This window comes from Heterocephalus glaber, unplaced genomic scaffold, assembly GCF_053883595.1.
Source record: "Heterocephalus glaber isolate CG9 unplaced genomic scaffold, H.glaber_assembly_v1.0 deba00000281, whole genome shotgun sequence".
NCBI classification, from domain to species: Eukaryota; Metazoa; Chordata; class Mammalia; order Rodentia; family Bathyergidae; genus Heterocephalus; species Heterocephalus glaber.
The window spans coordinates 13,089,269-13,114,685 of record NW_028258139.1 but is presented as its reverse complement, the minus strand read 5'-3'; the positions used below and the strand labels follow the sequence as shown (position 1 = coordinate 13,114,685).

Here is a 25,417-nt window from a genome sequence, read left to right as displayed (position 1 = left end):
CGAGTTCCAGGGATGTGCTTGTTGTTGTGCCAGGAAGGTCTGTTGTGTGGGTAGTGTTCCGTCATGCTTGCCCAACTCCATATCTGAATATGTTATCTTAAGGACAATCTGTAAAAGGTCTGTTTTATCTCTCTCCTCCGCTTTTGTATTTCTGCTTGCCAACTTCCCCTGCAACTCCCTATAAAAACAGCCTCGGACTCTGAGCCAGTTGCCTCTCTAAGCTTGGAGCTTGGAGAGTGCCGTCTGGCCAGACTAATAAAGGTCTGTTTTACTTTAACAACTTGTCCGGTGTGTTCCCTCCCGGGTGATCTTCACTGTAGTCAGCTCCTCGGAGCATTTGGTGAGACACACAGTCTTACACAGTGGAGGAAAAACAAGCACATCACAGCAGAGCCACCCCAAGGGGAGGGAGCCTAACAGCAGGGCTACCCAAAAAGACCATGGGAAGGAGCGTGAGTCCTCAGAAGTCGGGGGTGGGAGGATGTGAACCCCAGGCCCACCAGATCTTCTGGCCTCCATTTGGCAACAGTGTCCTTGCCAGTGGATGAGTTTCTTGGTTAGGTGTGGCAGCCAAAGGGTCTGCCCAGGAAGGTCAGTATTTCTTAACCTTGGCACTGGGGACATTTGGGCAGGAAGTCTTTGTTGCGGGGCCATCCAGTGCACTATACAAGGTTCAGCAGCATCCCTGGCTTCTACCTACCAGGGACCGGCACACACACACACACACACACACACACACACACACACACACACACACACACACACACACAGCAATAACAAGACTATCTCCAGACATTGGCAGAGGTACCCTGGCTTTATGTTCAAGGTCCCTCAGGGCCGCCCTGAGAAGTCACTGAGGAGGATCCCGTTAGGGGCAGCCCAGTACAGGGGCCACTATTGCTGACTGGACCCCTCTTTGGGCAGTTCCTTAGGCCTCAGTTCTGGAGCCCTGATCCAGTGGAGTGCTCCTTCCACTGTCCACCTAGCGTGCGGCTGTCTTCACCTGGAGAGACCCTGTTCCTCCCCTGTGCCACCTCCTGCTGGAACTTCCTGTCTCTTACAAAGGCCATAGTTAATAACCAGCACTCTAATATGCCAGCATTTTGCTATCATGTCCCGAAAGCTTCTGTCTAAATGATTTCATGGTGTCTGTGAGCTGGGGGACAAGGATTGTCAGCACTCAGCCTAGATGGTGAGGCAGTCACAGTTGGCTGCTGTGCACACTCTGGGACCTTTCACCTGAGCGAGGACTCTACTAACACAGAACAGAAGCACTTGGAGTTTGCGGGTTGGGGGTATCTAGTTAAGATAGTATTGTCCCAGGGAATCCAAGGTAAGAGAAATGGGCTAGAACTGGAACACATGCCCTACTTCTCCCGGTACATCTTCCCCCATTCCTTCTGCTCTGCAACCAGTTTCCAGCACTTTCCAGGTCACAAGCGTAGATAAGAACATGCCCTGAGTCTGTCTGTCCCCTCCACTCCTGGGCCAAGGTTGGGAACTCTGCTTACTTCTGAAGTCACAGTGAAGGATTTCCCTCAGCCCACTCTGGTCCCTTGTCCACACCTGTGAAGACAAGTTTCACGAAGTGGGGTGGGAAGCAGAGTAGGAACCAGGCAACAAAATAACAGGCATCCACTGGGAGTGACTTTATTCTTACTCCTCTGTCCTGACCATAGCTTGGCAGATTCACATGTAGCACTGCATTATGTGACGGTTTTCTGGTGTCTAAAACTGAGTGTGCCTGATGTCGCTTTCCGGCAGATGCACAGAGTGGCCAGGTTGCTGTTTGTACCACCCCAGCTGCTGGCTGGGCAGTACAGAGCACCTAGCAGAAAATTCCAGCAGGAGGAAGCAGTGGAGAGGCGGTGCCTGAGCCACTCCAGGGGTCTTCCGGGGCGGGGGGGGGGGGGGCCTAAAGAGGCCCAGAGAGGAGGGAACTGAAGGGCAGAATGGCGGTGGGTGCAGTGCGCTCAGGCCAGAAGTAGCTTGGAACTTAGGCCCGGCCCAAGGGCACCCTTACCTGTGTGACACCGGTGGCCAGAGCTTCAAGTGCTCCTCGGAAGTGATGAAGCCCAGAGCACGCACTTGGGGCAGAAGCCATTCGCGTGCAATGACTGTGGGAAAGCCTTCATCCACAGTGCGCATGTGATCCGGCACCAGAGGAGCCACAGCGGAGAGCGGCCCTACGTGTGCCAGGAGTGCGGCAAGGCCTTCGGCCAGAGCTTCAACCTCATCCGGCACCAGCGAGTGCATGCGGGAGAGAGGCCCTTCGAGTGCACTGAATGCGGCAAAGGCCTTTGGTCAGCGTTCTGACGCCGTGAAGCACCACCGCATCCACACTGGCGAGCGATTGTATGCGTGCAGCAAGCAACCGCGGCAGGACCTTCGTCCACAGCTGCAACGTCCTCCGGCACCGCAGAACGCACCAGGCAGAGAACCCATTCGAATGCCTGCTGGGAGTGCGGCCAGGCCTTCGGTCAGAGCTCCAACCTCCTGAAGCACCAGTGTGCGCACAGGGGAGCGGCTCTTCGCCTGCTGGGACTGTGGCCGCACCTTCAGCCGAAGTCTTTCCTCCGCGAGCACCACCGCATCCACACTGGGGAGAAGCCCCTTGAGTGCCGTAAGTGTGGACCTTCTGCGCCTTCCGCGCACTGTCCGGGTTCTTCCGGCACTGCCGGGTTCACACGGGCGAGAAGCCCTTCTGCTGTGGAGTGTGGCCACGCTTTCCACCTCAGCTCCCACCTCCTGCAGCACCAGCTGGCGCACGGCTCCGAGTGAGCACGGGAGAGAGGCATTTGGCGGCCTGTGTTCTCATCCTGTAGACAGCGAGGAAAACAATAAAGCCCCCTGCTTGGAAAACCTGCGTGCGGTCCACCCTTCGTGCAGAAGCCGTGGGAGGAGAGGGTCACAGGGGAGAGGCTGAGATAGGATCACTTGAGACCAGCAGTCTGAGACCAGACACTCAGGGCAACAAAGCCAGACCCTGACCAACCAAAAAAAGTGCAAAGAGATTAGAAAGGAACTAGCCCGTTAAATAACAATATTTTCTTGAGATGGGATCTCCCTGTGTTGCCCAGGCTGGAAAACACAGCATGCTCATGTGAGACCCTGGGCTCCATCCCCAGCACCATAAAATAAGGCTCTGGAGAGCTTTCATGAGACAGGGACTAAGAAATGACCGCCGGGTGCAGCCACGAGGCAGCATTTGCTTCTGCAGAAGTGGCGTGTGAAGACAGGGCCCAGCCTCGGCCTGCAGAGTTTCCAGTCTCTGCTCTTTCCTCATGCAGGATCCGTGGGTCTGAAGGCGGAGCTGGGACACCACAGGATGAGCCAGACAACAAGCCAGGCCACTTCCTAGGACAGGGCTTCTGTAAGGGCCTTTGATCTAGATCACAGCGCCATCTACCTTGCAGAATATTTTATTGTACAAAACTCCCCAATCTTGCTCAACTAGTAAATGAACCACAGGCAAAATTCCAGTGGAGGCAGAGGCATTCGGAATTCAGTCTTCACCTGCCATGTCAAGGGCCCAGGCGAACTTTTCTCTCTGCGTCTTGTTGTAAATTTTTTCCATAGGAACCCCAAACCGCTCACACCTGGAGGGACATTGTTAGCCTGGGGGTTGGGTATCAGCCCCACAATGCATCCACCTCCAAAGCCAGGGAGCAGGGAGACCAGAGACCCTGTGTGGGCACCCGGCCCAGCAGCATCCCTCCCAGTGTCAGGGAGATCTCATACCTGCTGCAGCCCACAGCCATCTTGTGAGGTGCTCTGGGGACCCTCTGGCCTGGTCACCTCCTCCTCCCAGTGGTCAGGCTGAGCACCCACCTGCCTTCATGTTCCAGGCCACTGCTGGTCCCCAACCCCAAACTATCCCAAAGCTCAGGGAAGGGAGGACCCAGGGCATTGAACTCAACATCAGGGACACCTGGTCAGGCAGGTCTGTCAGAAAAAGGACTTTGCCTACCACAAGGAACCCAGGACAGGCTGACATACCAGGCAGTGCTGATTCTGGGGTCCAGGTAGTTGAGCTTGGATGCGCCCAGGGCCACCTGCTTGTTCTCCTCCTTGTCTATGGCCCGGGTACTCAAGTGGACCAGCTGCTCCTCCAGCTTTCGCAGCAGCCTCTGCTTCTTTTCCAGGATGCTGGCCGAAGAGAAGGGGGCATAGGTGCTATGCTGGTACAGTGGCATGGAGACCACGCTCCTAGCCACTGCTGCCTTCTCTGCCCCATGTTTCCCATCCATGCTCTGCCCATGACCTTCCCTGGTCATCATCAACCTCCCCAGGGACTGTGTGAGGTCAGGTGTCTTGTCAGGATCAAAGACTAAAACCCAAGCCCAACCTGTCCAGCCATCAGCTTCGAAGTGGACTCAGACCCAGAACGGACACTACTGAGCCACAGGAGGAAGGGGAGAACATAGGTGGGCTCCTCAGAAGGTAAAAGTGAGGGAGATGCCTAATGCAGGAGACAGTTGCCAAGTTCTCCTTCTTGTCTATGGCCAAGTAGGCCAGGTGCATGCCTATAGTCCCAGCACTCGGGAGGCCAAGACAGGAGGATTTCCGTGAGTTCAAGGCCAGCCTGGGCTACATAGCTAAAGAACAGCTGTCACTTATAAACAAGTTTGGCAGGGTGCCAGGATGTATGAATGTGTGACAGTGAGCTCATGAGTGACTGAGCCCCAGGTCTCGGCTGGGCTTTTCCCATCTGGTGTGTATTTCTGAGCATGTCAATTCTGACTCTAAAATGGCCAAGGCAGCAAGGGCTTAGGATCTGCAGAACAGGTCTACCTGGAACTCTGAACTCCCAGATCCTAACTGGCTGGCCTGGCCCAACTGAGCCATGCAGCTCCTCAGAGTGCCAACTGTGGACCACTCATGGCTGCTGCCTGGGCACTGGCAGACACCCTGGGGAAGGGCCTACTCTGACAGCTGTGGAAGATCAGGAGCCAGCGCTATGTATTTCTGACCAAAAGAAACATTGCCACGGTGTGGGCCCAACAGTGGAAGGCCTGAGGCCTCTGGAGCTCGCTGATTGACTTCAGCCAGCTGGATGGGATCTGTTTTCAGCCTCAGACTCAGAGCCTGGGCCCTGCCTTCCCCTCAGGAGGTGGTGTGGCTGCCAGATGCAACCAGTGGGACTGTGCTCTGCATAAATGACCAGAAAGAGAGAGCTAGGGAACGTTACAGGAGCCCTTCTAGAACATCTGGGAGATTCAGGATTTCACTCTGTACCATCCTAGACACAGCCTGTCCTTCTGGTTACATTTTCCTGTGAAAATGCTTTTGTCCCTCTTGCAGGGTCTAGATAAGAAAAAAAGACATCTGAAGAGAAGTAGAGTCAGGATCACTGGATGTGAACATGGATTTTGTAACAAAGAAGGAAAAGCATCCCAGAACTTGGGTGCAGGGAGGGAATCAGAGATCTCTGATGCTCCCAGGTTTATAGGACTGTCGTTTAACTACACTGAGTGCCCAGGGCACAAGGAGAGGCCCAGACAGTGCACCTGCTGCCTCTCCATCCCACCCAGCACCTCTCTTCACTGCTTTCACTCTGTGTCCTCTACTGTAATAACCCTTGGCCGTGAGTACAACTATATACTGAGACCTGTGACCCCTCTGAGCCACTGAACCTGGGAGGCCTTGGAGACCCCTAGCAAAACTACCAATGAACAACCAAAAATGGAAGAGGGCAACTAGGCATGGTAGCTCATGCCTGTAATTGTAGCACTCTGCGAGGTTGAGGCAGGAGGACTGCAAGTTGGAGCCCACCCTGGGGAACTTAGCAAGACTTTGTCTCAAAATAATAAACAGAAAATGTTGAGGATATAGCTTAATGTGCAGGCCCCAGGTTCAATCCCTAGTACCAAAAGAAAAAAAAAAAAAGAAAAAAAGGAAGAAAAAGAAAGAAGAAACCAGTTACACTTATAACCACATAGAAAATGAAATAATAAATCTAACCAAAAAGAAAAGACAAAACTTTCTGAAAAACTATGAAACTTTGCTGACTCAGGTAACAGACCTCATATTTAAGGTTGACACAATTGAAGTGCTAACAGTAGAATCCCAGATGGCTTCACTGCTGAAACTGACAAATTGTAAAATTCATGTGGAAATAGACAAGCCAATCTTTAAAGAGAAAACCGAAGTTGGAGGGCTCACACTGATCTCCCAATTCAGTAAGGACTAAGCCATGGGGCATGGGATGTAGATAAATTAAAGGAACTAAAGTCTACAAATGAACCCACAATTTGTTTTTCTTAAATGCTGTGCTTCAGAAGACATCAGCAGGAAAATGAGAACACTGCCAAGTGGAAGATGTCTACAGACCACACATCTGACAAGGGACCATATCCAGCTCTTACCACTCATCAGTAGGGACTCACCCAGCTGAATCATGGACCAATGACTAGAATAAACATTCTCCTCCAAAGACAAACAAGAGGGCTGAGGATTTAGCTCAGTGACTATGGCCCCTGCCTTGCAAGCTCAAGGACCTGAGTTCTATCCCTGGTACCAAAAAAAACAAAGACAAACGAGATAAAGATATATAGTGATACATCCAACCCATTTATAGCAGCACAACTCATGATAGCTAAATCTTGGAAGAAGCTTATATGTCCAGCAACAGGTGAATGGATAAAGAAAATGTGGTATTCATACATAATGGAATACGACTCTGCCATAAAGGGTAAACTTGAGTCATTGGGATGCACCTTGAGACCATAATGTTAAGCAAAATAACTCAGACACAAAGCTTAAATATCATGATTTCTCTAAGAAATCCAAAATGAAAATAAAGAGCAAAATATGAGATAGATAATAGGAAGTAGGGAGGTAGATCTTCTGGAAAAGGGAAGGAAAGGGACTAAGATGGGAGGAGGAACTATTGTGGCTTTCCTCATGCTATCCCTCCCTGTATCCTCCAGGGTGTTCTTTTGTCTTGATTTTTTCTCTTCTACTCATCCCAAACTTCCTCCGCAGAGCCAGTTTCTCCTTCACTCTTCACTTTTACTTTTTCGAATAAACTTTGCCATTGTTTCATTTAATTCAGTTCTTTGTTCGAGAGAAGAACCTGGAATCTAACTCCCTAAGGAGAAGCAAGCAACCCAGAACCCAGTAATGTTTATTTGGTGAGCCACTTTTAGAAGGAGCTACTTAATAATGAGGAGACTTGCAAACATTTAATACATGTAAAATTGTTTTGTTTTGCTTTAGAGTGAACAGTTTTTTATTAAAATGTTATTTGTGTTTATATGTAAAAAAAAAAAAAAGAGAAGAGGAGGGAGGAGGAACAAGGATGAAGAAAGAATTAAGATGTGGGGCTGGGGATTTAGCTCAGTGGTTCCGCCGCCTGCTTTGCAAGCCCAAGGTCCTGAGTTCAATCCCTGGAACCAAAAAAAAAAAAAAAAGAATTAAGATGTGTTATCTACATGTACTAACTTCCCACGAGGAAAATAATAATTATGTACTACAAACATGTACTAGTAAAAAAAAATAAAAATAAAGACCCCAAAAACAAAAAGCAAATGCCCAAGAGGCACCTGAAAAGAAGCTCTGAGACAGTTAATCTTGACTGTCAACTTGATTAAACTGAGAAAGGCCTAGCAATTCTGGGTGTGTCTGTGAAGGTGTCTGCAGAGATGAATGGCATGTGGGTCAGCAGGCTGAGTGGAAGCCCGGCCATGAATGTGAGGGTACCGTCCAGTACATTTTTCTTCAGTGGGTGGTTTGTTTGTTTGAAGCTGTCATCGCCTGCAGACACCAGACTCCAGCTTCAGCCTTTGGGTATGGGGTCACACCAGCAGCTCTCAGGGAGCTTCCAGGCTTTCAGCCTTGGACAGGGGCTACATCCCTGGTCTCTTGTTCTGAGGCTTCCAGCTCTCTAGACTGAGCAGCTACTGCTTTTCCCAGCTCTCTAGCACACTGATGCCATTGTGGACTATGCAGCCTCTGATCATGTAAGCTAATCTAATGTTCTGTTGGTTCTGGAAAACCCCAACTAATACAGCATCATTAGTCATCAGAGAAATGGAAATCAAAACCACAAGGAGATGCTACCTCACACACACCAGGAATAATCAAAACAAGGGACTAGCTAGATATGGTAACACATGCCTATAATCCTATCTGCTCCAAAGGTTAAGCCAGAAAGTTTGCAAGTTTGAGGCTAGCTGGGCAATTTAGCAAGACCCTATTTCAAAATAAAAATTAAAAAGGGGCTGGAGTATATAGCTCAGTGGTAGACCAGCCCCTGGGTTCTTTCTAGCAACACACACACACCAAAAACAAAAGAACAAAAAGGGACACATCTGAAGCATTGGCAAGGACATGGAGACCTCAGAACCTCACACAGCACTGATGGGAACCTGAGCTGGTGCACCTGCTATGCAAACTGGAATATCCTCTTGAACTGATGACCATGGAGTTATCAGAAGTCATGGCTTGTATCTAGATGCCCCCCTCTAAAGCCTCATGCACTCATAGGGGGGGCTTTTCGGAGGTGGCTGGATCTAGGGTGTATGAATGTGGATTAAGGGTGTGATAATTAAATTATTAGTTTACTGTAGTTCTGGGTGTGTGGTGGGAAGCCCCACCATGGGTGTGGGTGGCACCAATCAATAGGCTTATAGCCTGGATGAAATATAAGAGGAAAAGAAGGAAGCCAAAGCCTAGAGGAGCCAGTCACCCTCCAGGCCTGTGACACAAGGCCTGCAGCTCCATACTATCTTGCTTTCATCCTCAGTATTGTAGCTTGAATTTTTAAAAAACCATAAAATGACAATTGACTAGGAAAATAAGATTGTCCATAGGAAAGCTCAAGGCCAAAGCCAAGCACATTCAGGTTGGATAGGCTGGCCCTTGGGGTCTTCAAGGAAGCAGGCCCACACACACCTTGTGGACTTGCCATCCCCTTTGATTCTGTGGTCGACCTCAGCCTTCCTCAGCTCACCCTGGGCCTCAGCTACCTGAGTCTTCTTTGCCTGGATCTGTGAAGAAAAAGGAAGCTAAGCAGGGCTGCTCCTGTTCCACCCAGCCCTACCCAGGGAATGCCATCACAGCTGTGGGCCAAATGATGCCACCAACACAGAGCAGCCTGAGAGAAGGGCCCTGTACTGCGGCTGGGCCGAGGGTAGGGCGAGGCCAAAAGACCCCTCAGGCCTGAAGGTATCACCTGCTCTAGCCACAAACCTACCAAACTCCCCAGTGCTCTGCCTCTCAGTCTTCCCGGATAGACCAGGATGAAGGAAGGCTGTGTCCCGATAGGGAGGCCAGAGGCAATGCCAGGACAACTCTAGCCTGAGCTGAGCCAGTTTGCACCAAGGTGTTGGGTTCTTGGGCAGGAACATCCACCTCCTGACCAGGACCTGGCCCCTGGCAGCCTCAATCCCCCCACACCAGCCTGCTGAAGTACCTCTGCCTGTCACATTGCCCCTATGTCCACTGTGGACGGGCTCATCGCATCAGTGATGGTGAATAGTATGACAGGGGCTGGCAGGGTCTCCCACCTTTGTCCGTAGATTCCGCATTGACTTCTCAAAGGTCTTGGGAATTGCTTGCTGATGGCCGCGGTAGATGGCCACCACCCGGTTCGCCCGATTGTAAGCTAAGATCTTGGTGGCTATACTGTCTTCAGCTAAGCAAAATCAGCAGCAAATGTCATTCCTACATGGCCAGGCTTTCTGAACCCCTTGCAAACTGAGGCTCCTCCCACCTCTCAGAAGGACCTCCTGGGAGAGGAGACTGAGGGTCAAGGCTCAGGGACCTATCCAAGGTGGGCCCATGAACCCATGGTTTAACCTCAGTAGCAGGCTTGGAAGGTGCGAAGGCACCCAGAAGCCCCCAGCTCCCTGGGGGATCCAGCTCTGTCCTACTGGTAGAGCTGCAGGAGGAGCAGATCAGGCCACCCCTGAGCAATCCTAATCTCTAGGCTGGTCTAGGGCCTGGCAGCACAGAGGGCTCCAAGGAAGGGAAAAGCCAAGCATCCATCCATGCAGCACAGTCCTGGTCCTCGCTTGGGGACCCCCATAACTGCACAGAAGACTATCGCCAGGGCACAGTGCACCTAGCACCTGGCTTCACCTGGCAACACCACCATTACTTCTGTGTTTGCACCAGGAAACTGAGGCTCAGGGTGCTTAGGTCCCTCCCCAAGTCACCTGTCCAAGTGGACACTTGTTCTCACATGCCTCCCGCCAGGTCTAGGCATCCCCAGACCAGGGCAGCCAGTTCCACAGACACCTCTGGAAATGGGCCTGGTCTGCCAGGATGCCCTGCTCCAGGGTCTCTGGCCCTCTAAGGGGTTTTCCTCTGCCTGGGACTCTCCCATCTGGACACCAGTGGAACCTGCCCTGACTCTCCAGGGAAGTCCCCAGGGTCACGTGGCCCACTGGGCTCGAGTTAGTCATTCTCCACCACTGCTCGGGGTATGGTGGGGACAGCTTGGATCCAACAGTTCTGAGTTCACACCACATCCAAATGGCCTCACATCTCCTCAGCAAGCCTGCCCCGGGGAACTGGTGAGATAGGTAACAGGTGTGGGTGGTGGACATGGCCCATGATACCTCCGCTGTGATGGAGGAAGGGGAAGGGGCAGATACCAGGCACAGTTTGCCCCCTCTGTGCATCTAAGTAGTGGAGTAGAAATGCAGGTCCTAGGCTGGCAGCAGCATGACGAGGTGAGGCTGAGGTACTGGGCTGGAGACCCAGAGGTCAGGCCCTGGGGCAGCCGTGTGGTGGGGAAGGATAGTGCAGAGGCCTGTGAAGAACCTTCAAGAGGGCCCGGGGATTTAGCTCAGTGGTTTCGTGCACAAGGACCCGAGTTCGATCCCCGGTACCAAAAAAGAAAAGAAAAACCTTCAAGAACTGAGACCAGAGATAAGGCCGGGGAGTGATGAGTGACGGGAAGACAGGGCTGAGCAGGAGGGCAGCCTCACCCTGATCTCTCCATGCGGGCCACACGTAACCTTCCACCTAGCAGGCAGCCACACCCAGCTGTCCCTCAATTCACCCAAGACAGGCTGTACACCTGAGGCACCGCCCAGGCACAAGGATAAGCTCCCCGGCGCTCACTCACGAGAGGGCTAGGGCCCTGCTCACCTCTGGTCACCACCCGCAGCTGTTTCTAGAGGACAGTAGAGGCATTGTAGGTTCAGAACACCTTGGCTGTCAGCCCATCCATCGAGTCCTGCAGGTGCTTGTTCAGGCTGGAAGTCTGGTGGGAGGAGATGGCCCCCTATCAACACAGCTTCCCAAGATCTCCCCAGGGCACACCTGACTTTCCAGAGCCAGCAGGCAAAGGAACTTTAGCTGCTGGGTCAGAAAAGAAACCACCAGGGCCTGGTTGGGGACAAGGAGGAGCTAGACTCAGCCCTGCCACTCTGTTCCCTGGTCCCTGCTGTCCACAAACGCTTGGAAAATGCAAGCAGGCTTACAGTCAGTTTGTCAAAGAGGTCGTCCCCAGGCTCCTTGTTCTTCATGAACAGCTGTAAGTTCTGAAACACCTGAAAGAGAGGAGAGTTGAACCCAGAGCCATAAGCAGAAAAGACTCACGAGGCCAATGCTGGCAGATACAGACAGGAGCCTCATGAAGACAGGCAAGAGGACACATCAGGACTTGAAGGGAGGCAGTCCCAGTGCAGTGCCAGGCCCACTCACCAAGGGTTAGTTGCATCTTCATCCCTCATGCCTTGGCCCTGCTGTGGTGACTGCTAATGCAAACTACAAACTACAAACTGGGTGAACTTGGCAGGCAGGGAACCCCAGCTCCCTCCTTAGTCACCAACACTAGGCTTCTACCAGGTCAGTCTCACCTGATGTCACAGGACCTCAGGAGACCATCAGATCTGTGTCCAGTCTCTGCTCTTTTCACTTTCAGGAGGGAGTGCTCAGTTCCTCCTGAACAGACCAACCCTAAGAGGATACTGCCCAGGTGCACCTGCCTCTCCCATGGTTTTGTCCGTACGTCCTCCTAAGGGAGTCAAGCTGGACTTTGGCTCAGTGGGCTTCAGTTCTGTGGCCTCCACTGCTCTCTCCAGTGTCCGCACAGCAGCCTGCACCTCCCTTGGAGGGACAGCAGGAGACTGGTGGGAGGCCAGGTACTTTCCATTGCTGCTGTGCAGTGCGAGTCAGTCTTGATGACACTGAGTGGAAGAACCATCCTACAGCCGCCTCCCAGGAGAATGCTGCTAGGCTGAGGTGGTCCAGGGCCCGGCCATGCTGCCGAGTTCTGAGCACACTGTTTCCCCAACCTTTCTTCTTCATAGCCTTTCTCTCCACATTAGTTTTCACACTGGTGATGCATATGAGAGTTTTATATCCTATTTTTTCATTATATCATATGTTGTTTCTTCTCTTAAAAAAAAATTTTTTCTTTTTCAGACAGGGTCTTGCCATGTTGCCCAGGCTAGCTAGCCGTGAACTATCTCCTCCCACCTCAGTCTTTTGGGGAGCTGGGATTACAGCCATGAGCCAGCACACCCAGCTCTCCAGTATCTTTTTCACAGCTGCCTGATACTCTCCACTTGGGGAGACCCCATCCCTTGCCTCTTTCCTGTTTTGTTGGCTTCAATTTCTGTTTCCTAATGACTTGCTCCATAGGACAGACTTCAAGCTCACCACCCTGCAGGAGAGCCATGCTGGCGGCCCTGGAGTGACCCAGCTGGCCATACAGTGCACTGGACACCTCTCCAAACATCCCAAGGCTGGGCTACATTGCTGCTTGTGAGGAGTGAGCAGCTGGTATGTGGATCTATTTAACATCAGTAGGATGTGATGCCCACGTGGAGAGGAAACACTATCACCCAACAGAACAGCCATTCCAGAGGGCAACAGTGCTCACCAGGTTCTAAATTCTGCTCATTGGAATTGATCTGCAGACCAGGAAGTCCCTCAGGTCTTCCACACTTTAGTCATCCCTCAGATACTGGCATGATGTCCCCCAGCAGGCTCAACCCATCTGCATCCTTTACAGTAGAAGGTACCAGGCTATAGCCAGAGTCCCAGCAGACTGGGAGACCTTTCCTAGATACACTGAGTGAGCACAATCTCCAAACTCATGTCCTTCCTGGGACCCCAGAATGAGACTTTATGCAGAGGTAGGGTGGCTGCAGGTATAACTGTTAATATGAGGTCACAGTAGTATAATGTAGGCCCTAAACCCAATAGGAGTGTCTGAAAACAGAAGAAACACAGAGACACAGGGAGAAGAGGCTTTCATGTGACAGAGGCAGACATGAGCATGAGCCAAAACCAGGGCACTGAGGATCAATGGCCACCACCAGAATTAGAGAGGCCAAGGAGTAGATTCTCCCTGAGCCCCAAGAAAGCACCCATCACCACCCACTCTTGGACTTCTGGCCTCCTGAACTGAGACAATAAACATCTGTTGTTATAAGCCACCTAGCTGTGCACAGGGAGGACGCTGCCCACTATAAGATGGGCCTCTCCCAGCCTTAGGGAGACCAGCAGGCAGGCCACACCTCCCCTTGCAGCTCCTCCACACCTGACAGACACCAGGACAGGGCAGTGTGGTCACATGGACAGGGAAGGCCACAGAAGGTACTCACAGGCTTTTCCACTGACACACGGTTATAGTATCAGATCGAGTCCTTTCCCAGGAAGTCTAACTCCACAACGTGCTTGTGGCCATTAGCATCCACATGTAGTCGGACATGCTCCACTTGGAGAGAGCAGCAGCCCACTGTGTCGGCCGTTTCACCCTCCTCCTTCTCATTTCCGGTTCGCAGCGCCAACTGGACCAGGGTGGAGACCAATCAGGGTGCACACACACACAAACACACACACACACACACAAGCCTGTGCACATGCACACCCCTCTATCTGACCGAGGCTCCAGCTCTAGACAGCGGCTACCATCACCCCTGTCTGGCCAACAAGGTCCCCACACTAACGTATACCTTATCAATGAAATAAAGGGCCACACCCCGCTGTCTTTTCTTCATTACTTGTGACTTCCAGCCGGTGCGCTATTGAGAGCGGATCTCATTTACAACCCTCTTCAGCTGTCGAGCTATCTCATACTTTTGCCAATCTTTTTCCCTCTGAGTGAAAAGAGTAAATAGTGAAGGAATCTCTCCATATTTCTGTAACACAATGGACTCAAAAGGCTGAACTGGAAAACTGGGGCTGCTCCCACATTTGCCTTATTTGCAGAGCATGGCTGAGGGGCCCGCCAGCACTCTTCGGGGATGTCCTAGAGGGTCACATGTCCTCACCTTCAGCTTGGAGCTAGGGTTCAGCATGATGTACTTGATGGAATTCTGGACATTCTCGGTCCACGCCGCCAGCCATGTGACTGTCTTATCTGAACGCACCTCTTTCCACTGATGACCTGCTGGGGGCTCAGGGATCTTTGAGTCCCTGCAATAAAACAGTTACCCAAACATCCTTTAAAGCCTTTATTCTCTGAAATGTGAGAAAAGCAAGCTCTCTAGGCAGCTGCCCCACACTGTGGCCAATGGCCATGGCCAGTGGCAGGGCTCCTGATCTGGGACAGCCTCAGGAACAGCCTGCAGCCTGCAGCTGCCCAGCCTACCCTCTGTGTACACATGAAGACCAGGGTTGGGCCAGGGATTTAGCTCAGTGGCTCCACCGCCTGCCTTGCAAGCGCGAGGACCCAAGTTCGATCCCCGGTTTAAAAAAAAAAAAAAAAAAAAAAGGACCAGGGTCACACCAGAAACTGGGTGCCACCCGGCAAAACAACCAGATCTGCTACTCAAGACTTAACAGACCACATGGCTGCGCTGCACCAGCCTGGCCACCTGCGGCTGCTCAGGCAGCCTGGGTCCAGGCACCCAGCCTACACAGCCTTAAGTAACACGGTGATACAGCACCAGCAGAATTTTTTTTTTTTTTTTTTTTGGTACCAGGGATCTAACTTGGGTCCTTGCACTTGTGAGGCAGGCAATGGAACCACTGAGCTAAATCTCTAGTCCAGGAACAGAATTCTTGCCATGGTCCACTATTACTATATGGATAATCTGAATATGAAAAAAGTGTTGAAAATGTGTAAGACACTTCCTGGGTGGGAAAAATCTCAACCCAGCAAAGCACAGAGAATTCTCACTGGTGTAGAGTGGCCCTGCTCACAGCCAGGCACTGCCTGGGACACCTGTAGCCCTCAGAGCCCCATGGGTACTGTGGTACGTGGGAATGGTGTGTGGTGTTACCAGCTGCATGTCATGTGATATGCCCTAGTTCCAGAAGACTCGAAGGACAAAGATCGCCTCGCCAGGTGGCCAAGTCAAGCACGAACAGGCTCAACCCAGCCCAGACCCAGCGCACACCTCCAGCTCAGCCTGGCAGCCTGATCTGCGCACTTGCTGCAGTTGATGACCACATCTTCCGGTCTGATTCTCCTCTTCAGCATCCCCATCTTTGGATGGTCACCACAGCCACAGAACAGCCCAGGCGGCTCTGCCTTGAAATTGCCTATTTTTTCTAGGTAGCCATCTAAAATACAGTAGCCAAACTCTTGCTCAAGTTTTTCTGCCTCTTCTTTGAGCTTCTGAGTTAATAAAAGAGAACACAGATATTAGAAGTGAAGAGAACAGAACCAACATGTAAGTCCCCTGTATGAACCCAGGACCTGCCTCTCCTTCCCTGCAGCTAAACCACTTACAGCCTCACAGACAGTGTGTGTCCTCACAGTGGGAGGAAAGCTAGGCAGATTCTAGAATAAACTCAAATCCCCTGCAGCCACTGGCTGAGGAGAGGGATGACCCTTCCCTAGGAGGGCCTGCAAAGTTGATATATAAGAAATAACAGGTTTCTCCTAACTCAAAGGCACATGTATTAGGAAGCACTATGAGACCGATCGTGCTCTACAGTCTTGCCATAGTCCATACTGCTCATGACATTTCAAACACTGCATATATGTTCAAGCATGCTCTGGGAAAATGGACCTACATTTTGAGTACATTTAAAAGTGTCTCAATAGGACACACAGGTGTAAATACCGAATAGTTTCTCTGGTGTGAAAAACTAAACTGTAAATAAGGATCAAAATGTATAATTGATAATGTAAAAATAGGAAGAAAAGGTCTAAAGGAGTAGGGGAAGTGGGAGGGGTAGGGGAGAGGAAAGAAGGGAAAGGAAAAAATGTAAGAAAAGGAAAAAATGGAAACAAAGTCTTGGTAAATAGGGAAGGGTGGAGGGGGTGAAGGGAGGGCAGGGGAATGGGGAAAAAATAAGAACCAAGATACACCATGTAAAGGTACAAGTTCCCAATGATGAATGTAACTGTATTGTATACCTAAAATGTACCAATAAACTTAATGGAAAAAAAAATAAAAAGCAAATTTAAAAAAGAAAAAAAGGGCCGGGGATTTAGCTCAGTGGTTTCACCGCCTGCTGCACAAGCACAAGGACCCAAGTTCGATCCCCAGTACCAAAAAAAAAAAAAAGAGGTGTCTAAAGTGTCCAGAACTTGATGAAACAGGGCCCAGGCCTGCCCACATCTTCTAAGGGCCTCTCAACCAGAGGGGCTTTTTAGGGGGTTCCCTGACACCTTTTGCCTTCACTTGGCCCTGGCTACACTCACCCCCACCAGCCACTTCCACTCCTTGCACAGTGCTCCAAGCAGCCCAACCTGCTTCTCCTCCCTGGGGAGGGCTCGCCATGCCACAGCTTTGTCTACGAAGTGCCTGTGGATCTCCGTGAAGTCACATTTGTCCAGGTGCTTGATGAGGCATCTCTCTTCTACTGTCAGTTCCTGTACCAAACAGAAGCATGTGCTCTCAGCATATGTGATACAGGCAAGTTTCTGTGGCATGGGGAACCCCAGGCTGGGAGCCTATTCCACAGGGCTGCCATGACATCACAGAAGCAGGGGCATTGGACTGTGGACAGAGAATGCTAAGGCCACTTCACCTGACCATCAGCCTCTATCTAGTACCTGTCAGGCCAGAGGCTCAGGTGGAGAGTGGTGAGTTGAGGTCCTAGTGCTTCCTCCCAGGAGTGCTCTGAATAAGCCACATGGCCTTGCCTGGCTGGGATTAGCACCAAACCCTCAGCCCCCATACAAAGATTGGGTACTTGCACACAGAGCACACTCAGGACTGACAAGAACTGTTAGGAATAGGATGTATCCTCAGCATAGCCCTTCAGATTCAAAGACCCTGACATGCATCCTCTGAGCCTGGTGCCTGCAGGAAATTACTGACATCACAAACACCACTTCCTTCCTCAGGTAAGGACACCTGCATCCCACACCACACTCCAGTTGAAAAAGACCCCTCTAGAGCTGAGTATGGTGGTGCAGACATAAAATCTCAGCACTCAGGAGGCTAAGACAGGAGAACTGCCACCAGTTCCAGGCCAGCTTGGGCTACATGGTGAGTTCAAGGCCAGCCTGAAGCACATAGCAAGACTCTGTCTCAAAAAAACAATGGGCAGGGGCCGAGGATTTAGCTCAGTGGTTTTGCCACTGCTACGCAAGCAAAAGGACCCAAGTTCGATCCCCGGTACCAAAAAAAAAAAAACAAACCAACAATGGACAAGGGATTTAGCTCAGTGCCACTGCACCTGCCTAGCAAACACAAGATCCTGAGTTTGATTCCGGGTACCACAAAACAAAACAAAATCTAAATGCAGACAGACCTAAAAGTAAAACCTAAAACGGTGAAACTTCTAGGGGGAAAATTTCAAGAAAAATCTTTGTGGCCATAGGTTAGATAAAGATTTCTGGGTCGGGGATTTAGCTCAGTGATTTCACCGCCCGCTGTGCAAGCATAAGGACCCAAGTTCGATCCCCGGTACCAAAAAAAAGAAACAAAGATTTGTTAGCTACAACACCGAAAGCACAATTCATAATAAGAAAATGATACACTGGATTTCAACAATATTAAAACTTCTCCCAGAGATATTTAGGAGAATAAGAATGTAGGCCACAGCTGGAGTGAAAATGGTTTGCAAATCATACCTCTGATAGAAACATAGATAGGACATAAAAATATTGATAAACTGAATAATTGATAAATTAACATTTTCTATTCAAAGTCAAAAAGCGGGCCAGGAATGTAGCTCAGTGGTACAGCATCTGCCTGACAAGTGGGAGTCCCTGAGTTCAATTCACAGTACCAAAAAAAAAAAAAAAAGGCAAAAACGACTGGGCATAGGGGTGCATGCCTAAAATCTCAGCACTCCAGAGGCTGAGGCAGGAGGATGCCTGTGAGTTTGAAGCCAGCCTGGGCTACATAATAAGTTCAAGGCCAGCCCGAACTGCAAAAAGTCTGCTAAACATACATCTGGCAAAAGCTTACCTCCAGGACATGCTTCAAAAGCTCCTACAAATTAGGAAAGAACAGGGAAGTGGCTCAATTTTTTTAAATAGATAAAAGTCCACACAAAAAGAGGCTTTGTATCATTGCCATCAGGGAAATGCAAATGACATCCACAGCAGGATGTGTCACAGACCGTAGGAGCCTTTGTACATGTGGTAGGCATGTAGACAGCTCAGCCTGGCGGTTTTCAGTAAGCCGGCCACACATGTGGCCTGTGACCCAAGTCTATGAGGGGATCTTCCAAGTGTCCATGAATCAACCCCCAAGGGGGAATCACACCAGTTTTAAACACAATGGCCAAAACTGAAAATGACCCAGTGTGATGAGTATGGACAGGGACAAGTGAACAGTATTCTTTCATATAACAGACTTGTGGAGATCCTTCACAAGTAGCATAAGGACAAGCACAGGTACTGAAAGAAACCCCGGGCAGAGTACAGGGACTTTTGCCAGAGGACACATATGAAACGCAGGCAGGATAGACATGGAGATTAGACCAGGCTCACATGTAACTCAGTTTTTAGAGGTCTGGAATATAATACAGTGGTACAGTGCTTGCCTACCATGTGCAAGGTCATGGGTTCAATACCCAAGACCACAAAAAATAAAAATGAGAAGACAGAAACCTAATACAACCACCTTCATCTTCACACCGAGTGTTTATTTTCTGGGGGAAGACCCTGCCCTTTCTGGCCTCCTTCAATCTCCCTGTTTCTTTTTTTAATCTCCCTCTTCTGAGAGCTGGACTCTGTCCTCAAGTTGCCCTGGGGCAAGATCACAGCAGATGTGGCTCTGCTCCCTCTGCCTCCCTTACCATAGGTCAGACTGGGCAAACATGGCCGGTACTGCCATCTGGACAGCTGCAGAGATGGCAGTGAGATTGGGATTGTGGGCCCTGGGGGGCCCAGCCAGCCACCACAGCCACCAGTAATGCAGACCTTTCGCCAGTCATTGAAGAAGTTGTTCTGGAAAACTTCCTTTGTTGTATACTCATGATCCAACATGTTCCCATAAAAAAGTAGCGACCTCTTCAGCTGCCAGGCTCAACTTCACAGGCTTTCCTGAAGATAGCCCAAGACCTCTAATGAAGGACAGGTCACAGGCTCACTCCCAGTCCACACAGTCCTCTTACTCTGCAGTGTGATTTAAAAGCCAGGCGCAAGGTGCTTCTGCCTCCTGAGGTGGGAAAGCCACATGGGACAGCGGTCTCTTGATGCTACTGCTGCTGTTTACCACTCCCAACCTGACAGGCATGTTCACCCCAGAGTCTGTCCCACCCCCACAAAAGGCCCAGCAGCAACCTCATGGCACCATCTCGAACTGACCCATAATAGCACCTTCTACTATGAGGAGGGTTTGGCATGCACATTGCTTTGCTTTCTGCCAGAGTACCCAGATGTAGAGGTTGGGTTGTGAAGACTCAGGTTAAGAAAAATTGACTTCACGTGACATCATGGTAGATGTGGGTGGTGAGTACAATCCTCAGAGAGACATTGAGTTCACTGTCCCTGGGAAGCTGTGGCAGGCCAAGCTAGGCTGTGCAGGACTCACTATCTGTACTTTGGGGACAAGCTATTGGCCCAGTTGCTGGGCACTAATGAAGAAGACAGCATGGTAGATGCTGTTTGACAAGATGTATGAGAACTTAATGGACAAGGCAGACACAGTGAACAATGGGATCTCCCAGTGGGAGGAGGAGCCTTGATATCCCCTAACCACTCATCTGAGTCCCCAACTTGCTGGACTTAATCCCACCTGGAACCAGCCCAAGCAAGACACTGAGGCAGGGTTCAGGGGTGCAAAGGATCTGGCTCAAGAGGAGTTTTTGCATAGACTCAATTGCTACCAGCACAGTTGGCTGCCAGCCTGGGGCTTGGTGAAAGAGGCCCTAGCTCAGCAATTCTAGGTGCACCCAAGTGGTGAGACAGTGGAACTGACAAAAAAGACAGATGCCCCTGGAAGAAGCACCTCTCCCATCTGCAGTCTGACCACTGCTTTTGTTACCTACACTGACAAGGCTGGACAGTGACGGAAGCAGTGCATGCCCATGGAGCCCCTCTCCTTACAGAGCCAGGGCAGGGGCTTTGGGATGAGGCCCTGGACCAGGTCAATGGAATCCCTGGATGCATCTTTGTCCATGCCAGTGGCTTTATTGGTGGGCACCGCACTCAAGAGGGTGCATTGAGCATGGTCCATGCCATGTTGGCCGAGTGCTCAGTACCTGCCACAAATCCTTTAGTCCAATCAAACTTTTTCCATCTTTAAAAAAAAAACAACACCAGCTGCAGTGAACTCGGGGAAACTTCCATGAGGGGTGGTCAGTTAGCCAGCTGTCCCTGGGGGTCCTGACTCTAAAGCCAGCTAAATGCATATATAATCAACCGGTTCTGCTGGGTGTGGTAGCATATGCCTGTAATTCCAGCACTCAGGAAGCTGAGACAGGAGGATCACTGTGAGATGGTGGGCAGCCTGAGCTACACAATGAGTTTAAGACCAGCCTAGAACACACAGCAGAACCCTGTCTCAAAAAGAAAGAAAGAAAGAAAGAAAGAAAGAAAGAAAGAAAGAAAGAAAGAAAGAAAGAAACTACTGGCTCCATTTCTTACTCAGGCAACACAACAGAGTCAAATAACTGTTACACACATGGACATTCGGACACATACAGCACATGCACACTCTGAAACCATGGGGAATATAGAGGCACCAGCACTCACCCACCATTGGTCCTGGGCACAGATATGCACAGCCAGGGTAGACTCAGGAGATCAAATGGACAGAGGGAAGCCTGGGACACCAGAGGTTGCTTACCCTGCCCTGCTGGATGCTAGTGAACACAACTGTCGCTGGAGGCTTCAACCCATGTCCCCGCTCCCCTGCAGCAGCCCTGGGGGCGGCCAGCAGACCCTCGCACTGCTGACAGCCTTGTACCCCACTTGTGGGAAGGCCAGTAGGTCTCAATGCACAGACGCCATACAGTAGAGCAGAGGCACAGTGGGCATGCAGTGACCAGCACAAGAGGGAACGGCCTTTCTTTTGAGTCCTACCGTCACAAAAGAAGCGCGTACTCCCTCAGGAAGCGGCTCATAGCCGGGGGCGAAGTATGGGCCTCTGTGTTCCAGCTGCCTCCACTTCACTCTGTCCTTGCTCCGCTTCTCTTCCCACCTGAAAAGACAGCAGGAAGAGGGCCGGCTGCCAAGTGCTGCCCACATGCGCCAGCCAGGGTCAGATTTCTGTTGACCCCCTGACTCCCCCACAAGCACTCGCATGTGGGCTCTGTGACCTGCACCTCACAGAGGAGGAAGACAAGGCCACAAAGGAGAGCAGTCCAGGGCCATCCTGCCAAGGAGTGCCACCCAGAATTGGCACATGGGGAGCTGCCAAGACAGACTGGCCAGCCTGGGTGAGTGGAAGGGTCCAGGAACACTCCTTTCCAAGGCTCAGGAGCCTCTCCAGGAAGGCCGCATTGGAGCTGGCCTAGAACTCTCTGGAACACTTGACAAGGTCCCACAGACCCCTCCACATGGCCACCTCACTTGGCAAGTCGAGAGTGGCTGTGACTGGAGAGCCCTTTCTTCAGTGAGCTGGGAGTTGTGGGGGACACAGGTGGTGCAGGGACAGGGACATACCTGCAGTCCCACAAGGGAGAGGCAGGGGAGGGGAACTGAGGACAAGGACCGAGGCAGGAAGCCTCTGGGGTGGGGCAGGGACAGCACCAACACAGTATTTCCCCAGGTGGTTCCCTGTGAGGCACCCCCCCCACACACTCTGTCCCCAGATCTTCCAAGGCCAGGGCATCCTCTCCCAGGAAAACCTCATCCCAGAGACAGTCGGACATGACCCAGTGTGAGGCCACACCAGGTCCTAACCCTGCTTCAGCTCGTCATCTGCTCATATAGGTCTTCCCTGGGTCACCGTCACTGCGCTAGGCCCAGGGACACACAGACACCAAGGAACTACAAGGAAGAAATAAGCTGAACCAGATCCTGAAACACCTAGAAGCCTGGAGGCAGGGCTCTCTGCCACCTGAGGCCCAGCTCTGTCACTATGGGCAAGAGGAGGGTCCCAACACAGGCAGCAGCAGCACCAAGGCCAGAGTGCACCACATGGAGGGGGCAGGAAGAGAGATGAACCACTTCTGCCCGGGCATAATGACCAATCCGATGCCTGGTCCTCAGAGCTTGGCAGCCCTCCTTCACTGGCTCTGGTAGCCTCAAATGAGTATCCCATGAATGGAAGGTCTAGTGGTATGAGAAGGGAAGGACCTGAGCAATAGACTTTTTTTTGGTATTGGGGATTGAACTTGGGACCTTGTGCTTGTGAGGCAGGCAGCAGAATCATTGAGCTAAATCCCCAGCCCGCAGTCGATATTTTGAAAGGGACTTTCTAACTTTCTGCAGAGAAGCACTAGGGAGGGTTAGGAGCAGCAGAGAGGGTGATTTGGGCAGAGCTGACAAGCTTCTAAGAAGCTGGTGGGATTAACCAGGAGTGGTACAGGTCCAGGCCCATAATCCCAGCACTGAGGGAGGCTGTGGCAAGAGGATCTCAAATTCAAGTCCCACCTGGCAAACTTAGCAAGACTCTGTCTAAAAAAAAAAGAGTGGGGGGCCAGGGATTTAGCTCAGTGGTTTCACCGCCTGCTGCACAAGTGCAAGGACCCAAGTTCAATCCCCGGTACCAAAAAAAAAAAAGAGTGGGGATTGGGGAACACCCCAGGGTTTGATCCCCATACCACAAAAAACAAAGCAAAAATACTGGTGGGCTTAAGGACATTCTAAAATAATATCAAGGAGCTCTTTGACTAACTGTGCTGTGTATAAGTGCTCTGAGGGATGCTGGGAGAGGAAGGCAGGTAGGGCAGGGCCCTGAACCACAGGCCAGCCATTAGTCTTGCCCTAAGGCCAGAAGCTGCAGGCACAGGAGTCCTACCCAGGAAGTGAAGAATTGAGCTGGCCTCGAAAGTGTTCTCACAGCACAGGGGCCAGAATCTGGAAGCTTGCGGGGAGGAAGGGGTCCTGTATAACAGGTGGGTGGGGAGGTAGGGTGCTGCAAAGCTGACTGGGGAAATAACCAGGACCTGTCAATTACAAGATCCCAGGACAGTGCCAAGTAATTCCCAGGACCCCATATGTTGAATTTCTTGCTGCTCCCATGAGATATGAACAACAGAAAAGGACACAGACACCAGGAACCACCTGCTATGGTGACTCTTCACGGTAGGCAACTCTGTCTTCTAGACCAGGGTACACTTTTATTTTTGCTCTTTTTCACCTTTCCTCTTGTTTGGGTCAAGTTTGCTCTGTAGAGCCAGCTTTTCCCTTATCCCTTCACTTTTCAAATAAACTTTTGGCACTGTTTTTGGCTTGTATCATTCAATTCTTTGCTCGAGGCAAGAAAGACCTGGAATACGTTTAATTGTGTGAGGTATTTCTAAAAGAAACTACCTGAAAAACTGGAGGAGGTATCCACTGAATCCAAAGGTCTTCACAGGTCAAACAGGGACAGTGCCATTTATTTCAAGGTTCTATGGTATTAAATAGCTCCGCCTACTTTATTCCAGCATACCAGGGTGGCACCAACAGCAGGATGCACATGAGGTGCCACTAAAAATTAAACTAAGATGCTTTCTCATAGATCCACCAAAGAGTCATCCCGGCTCCAGAGTGTGAGGAAATGTGAAAAGCATGAATCTTTGAACTGACAGTAACGCTGACTATACAAGTTTGTCACTAAAGCCACTAGGTAGATTCTGCCAGCACCCCCATTTCCCAGACAAGGACACTGAAATCAAGGTTGAACAAGTTGCTGGCCAACAGCTGAGCAGGGTGTGAGGTGCTGCATTGTGGTGACTGTCATTTAGCTGTCCCTTCAGACAGGGATACCAAGCATTGCCATCAGAAGCAAGTCCCTGCCCCCTTAACACGCCTGTGCAACCAGACGCCCCTGCTCCTTCTGAAGCATCTGCCTGCACCTTTGGAGGGAAGAGCACCATCTTGGATAGCCACCCAGCCCGGCAGGACTGGAAGCAGTGGCCTCCCACCCACCCTGAGGCCCTGAGCTGCATTAGCAGAGGCTGTAGTGACAGCCTACCCAGAGAGGGCTGTCACCAATGTGAGCACCTGCTAAAACACCACGCTCTGAGCACTAAGTGACAGCCAATAAACTCCACTGGCCATAGGGACTCTTGAGGTAACCTCCCTGTGCAGGCAGTGAGGCTGGGACTTGGAAGAGCAGCATCTCAACCACATTCCCAGGCCCAATAACAAGCCGGCAAGCGAGAGACCTGTGCAATGGAAGCTGTGACCCCAGGTCAGTGAGCGCAGGCACGGTAGGAGAATCGCTAGGAACCCCAGAATCCAGACTCTCAGACTAGTTCTAAACCCAAGAGGCAGCACAGAGGCCTAGGCATAGCCACAGGGATGCGCGGGGAGCGCAGGGCCTGTCACCCTGGGCCGGACTTGGTTTCAGGATTCGGCGGATCACTATACGTGGTGTGGTGCTGTTGCCCTTCAAGTTACCGGAGATTTTGGTTCGGTGACCGAAGAACATGCGCCCCTCCTGTAGGTTAGTACCCGATTCGTACTCCGCTCTGCTCTGGCCCACTTGCCCGCCTTACCCAGCTCCGCCGGCCTTTGGCTTGGTCTCTGAGGCCCAGCGGCAGGGAATGTTCCGGAGCCGCAAGCGCACAGCCCTGCGCAGCCCCAGCAGCACGCCAGCCTTCATCCGCTCTGGGACTCTGCTCCTAGGGAAGCGAGGCGGCGGGCCCGCCCCAGCCCCGCCTACCCCTCCCTCCGGAACCCACCCACCCGTTCCCCCAATCCGCCTACCGCCACGCCCTCTGACAGAGCCCCACCCAACCCCATCCAGGCCCCACCCACCGCCAGAGTCCCGCCCCAGGGCCGGAAAGCGGAAGGCGCTCAGCCCTGCCCCTCTATCCCAGCGCCTATCCCGGGAAGCGACTGCACCTGGCAGGTCCTTTCCAGGCAAGGAGAAGGGACTCCACTTGTTCAGAGGTCCCTGACTCATTACATAATTCAGGCTGAGTAGCAAAACATACCAAATGCCAGCGCTTCCAGGAGGACACAACCCGCGGATGTCAGCTTGACTAGCCT

The 25,417-nt window shown here is 51.4% G+C and overlaps 1 protein-coding gene and 1 pseudogene across 1 annotated transcript; one reads left to right on the top strand and one right to left on the bottom strand.

The window, feature by feature from the left end:
* Positions 1-1,634: 1,634 nt before the first annotated feature.
* Top1mt (DNA topoisomerase I mitochondrial) lies at positions 1,635-25,117 on the bottom strand. The gene is given in 14 exon segments (XM_087186653.1): positions 1,635-3,863; positions 3,866-3,947; positions 3,949-4,149; positions 8,899-8,993; positions 9,513-9,640; positions 11,104-11,218; positions 11,439-11,507; positions 13,572-13,757; positions 13,923-14,066; positions 14,241-14,385; positions 15,312-15,532; positions 16,616-16,738; positions 21,353-21,470; positions 24,922-25,117. Coding segments are annotated over 14 exon segments (1,803 nt in total). The 5' UTR covers positions 25,029-25,117; the 3' UTR covers positions 1,635-3,794.
* Positions 19,522-20,573, top strand: LOC106008319 (MYG1 exonuclease pseudogene; annotated as a pseudogene).
* Positions 25,118-25,417: the final 300 nt, after the last annotated feature.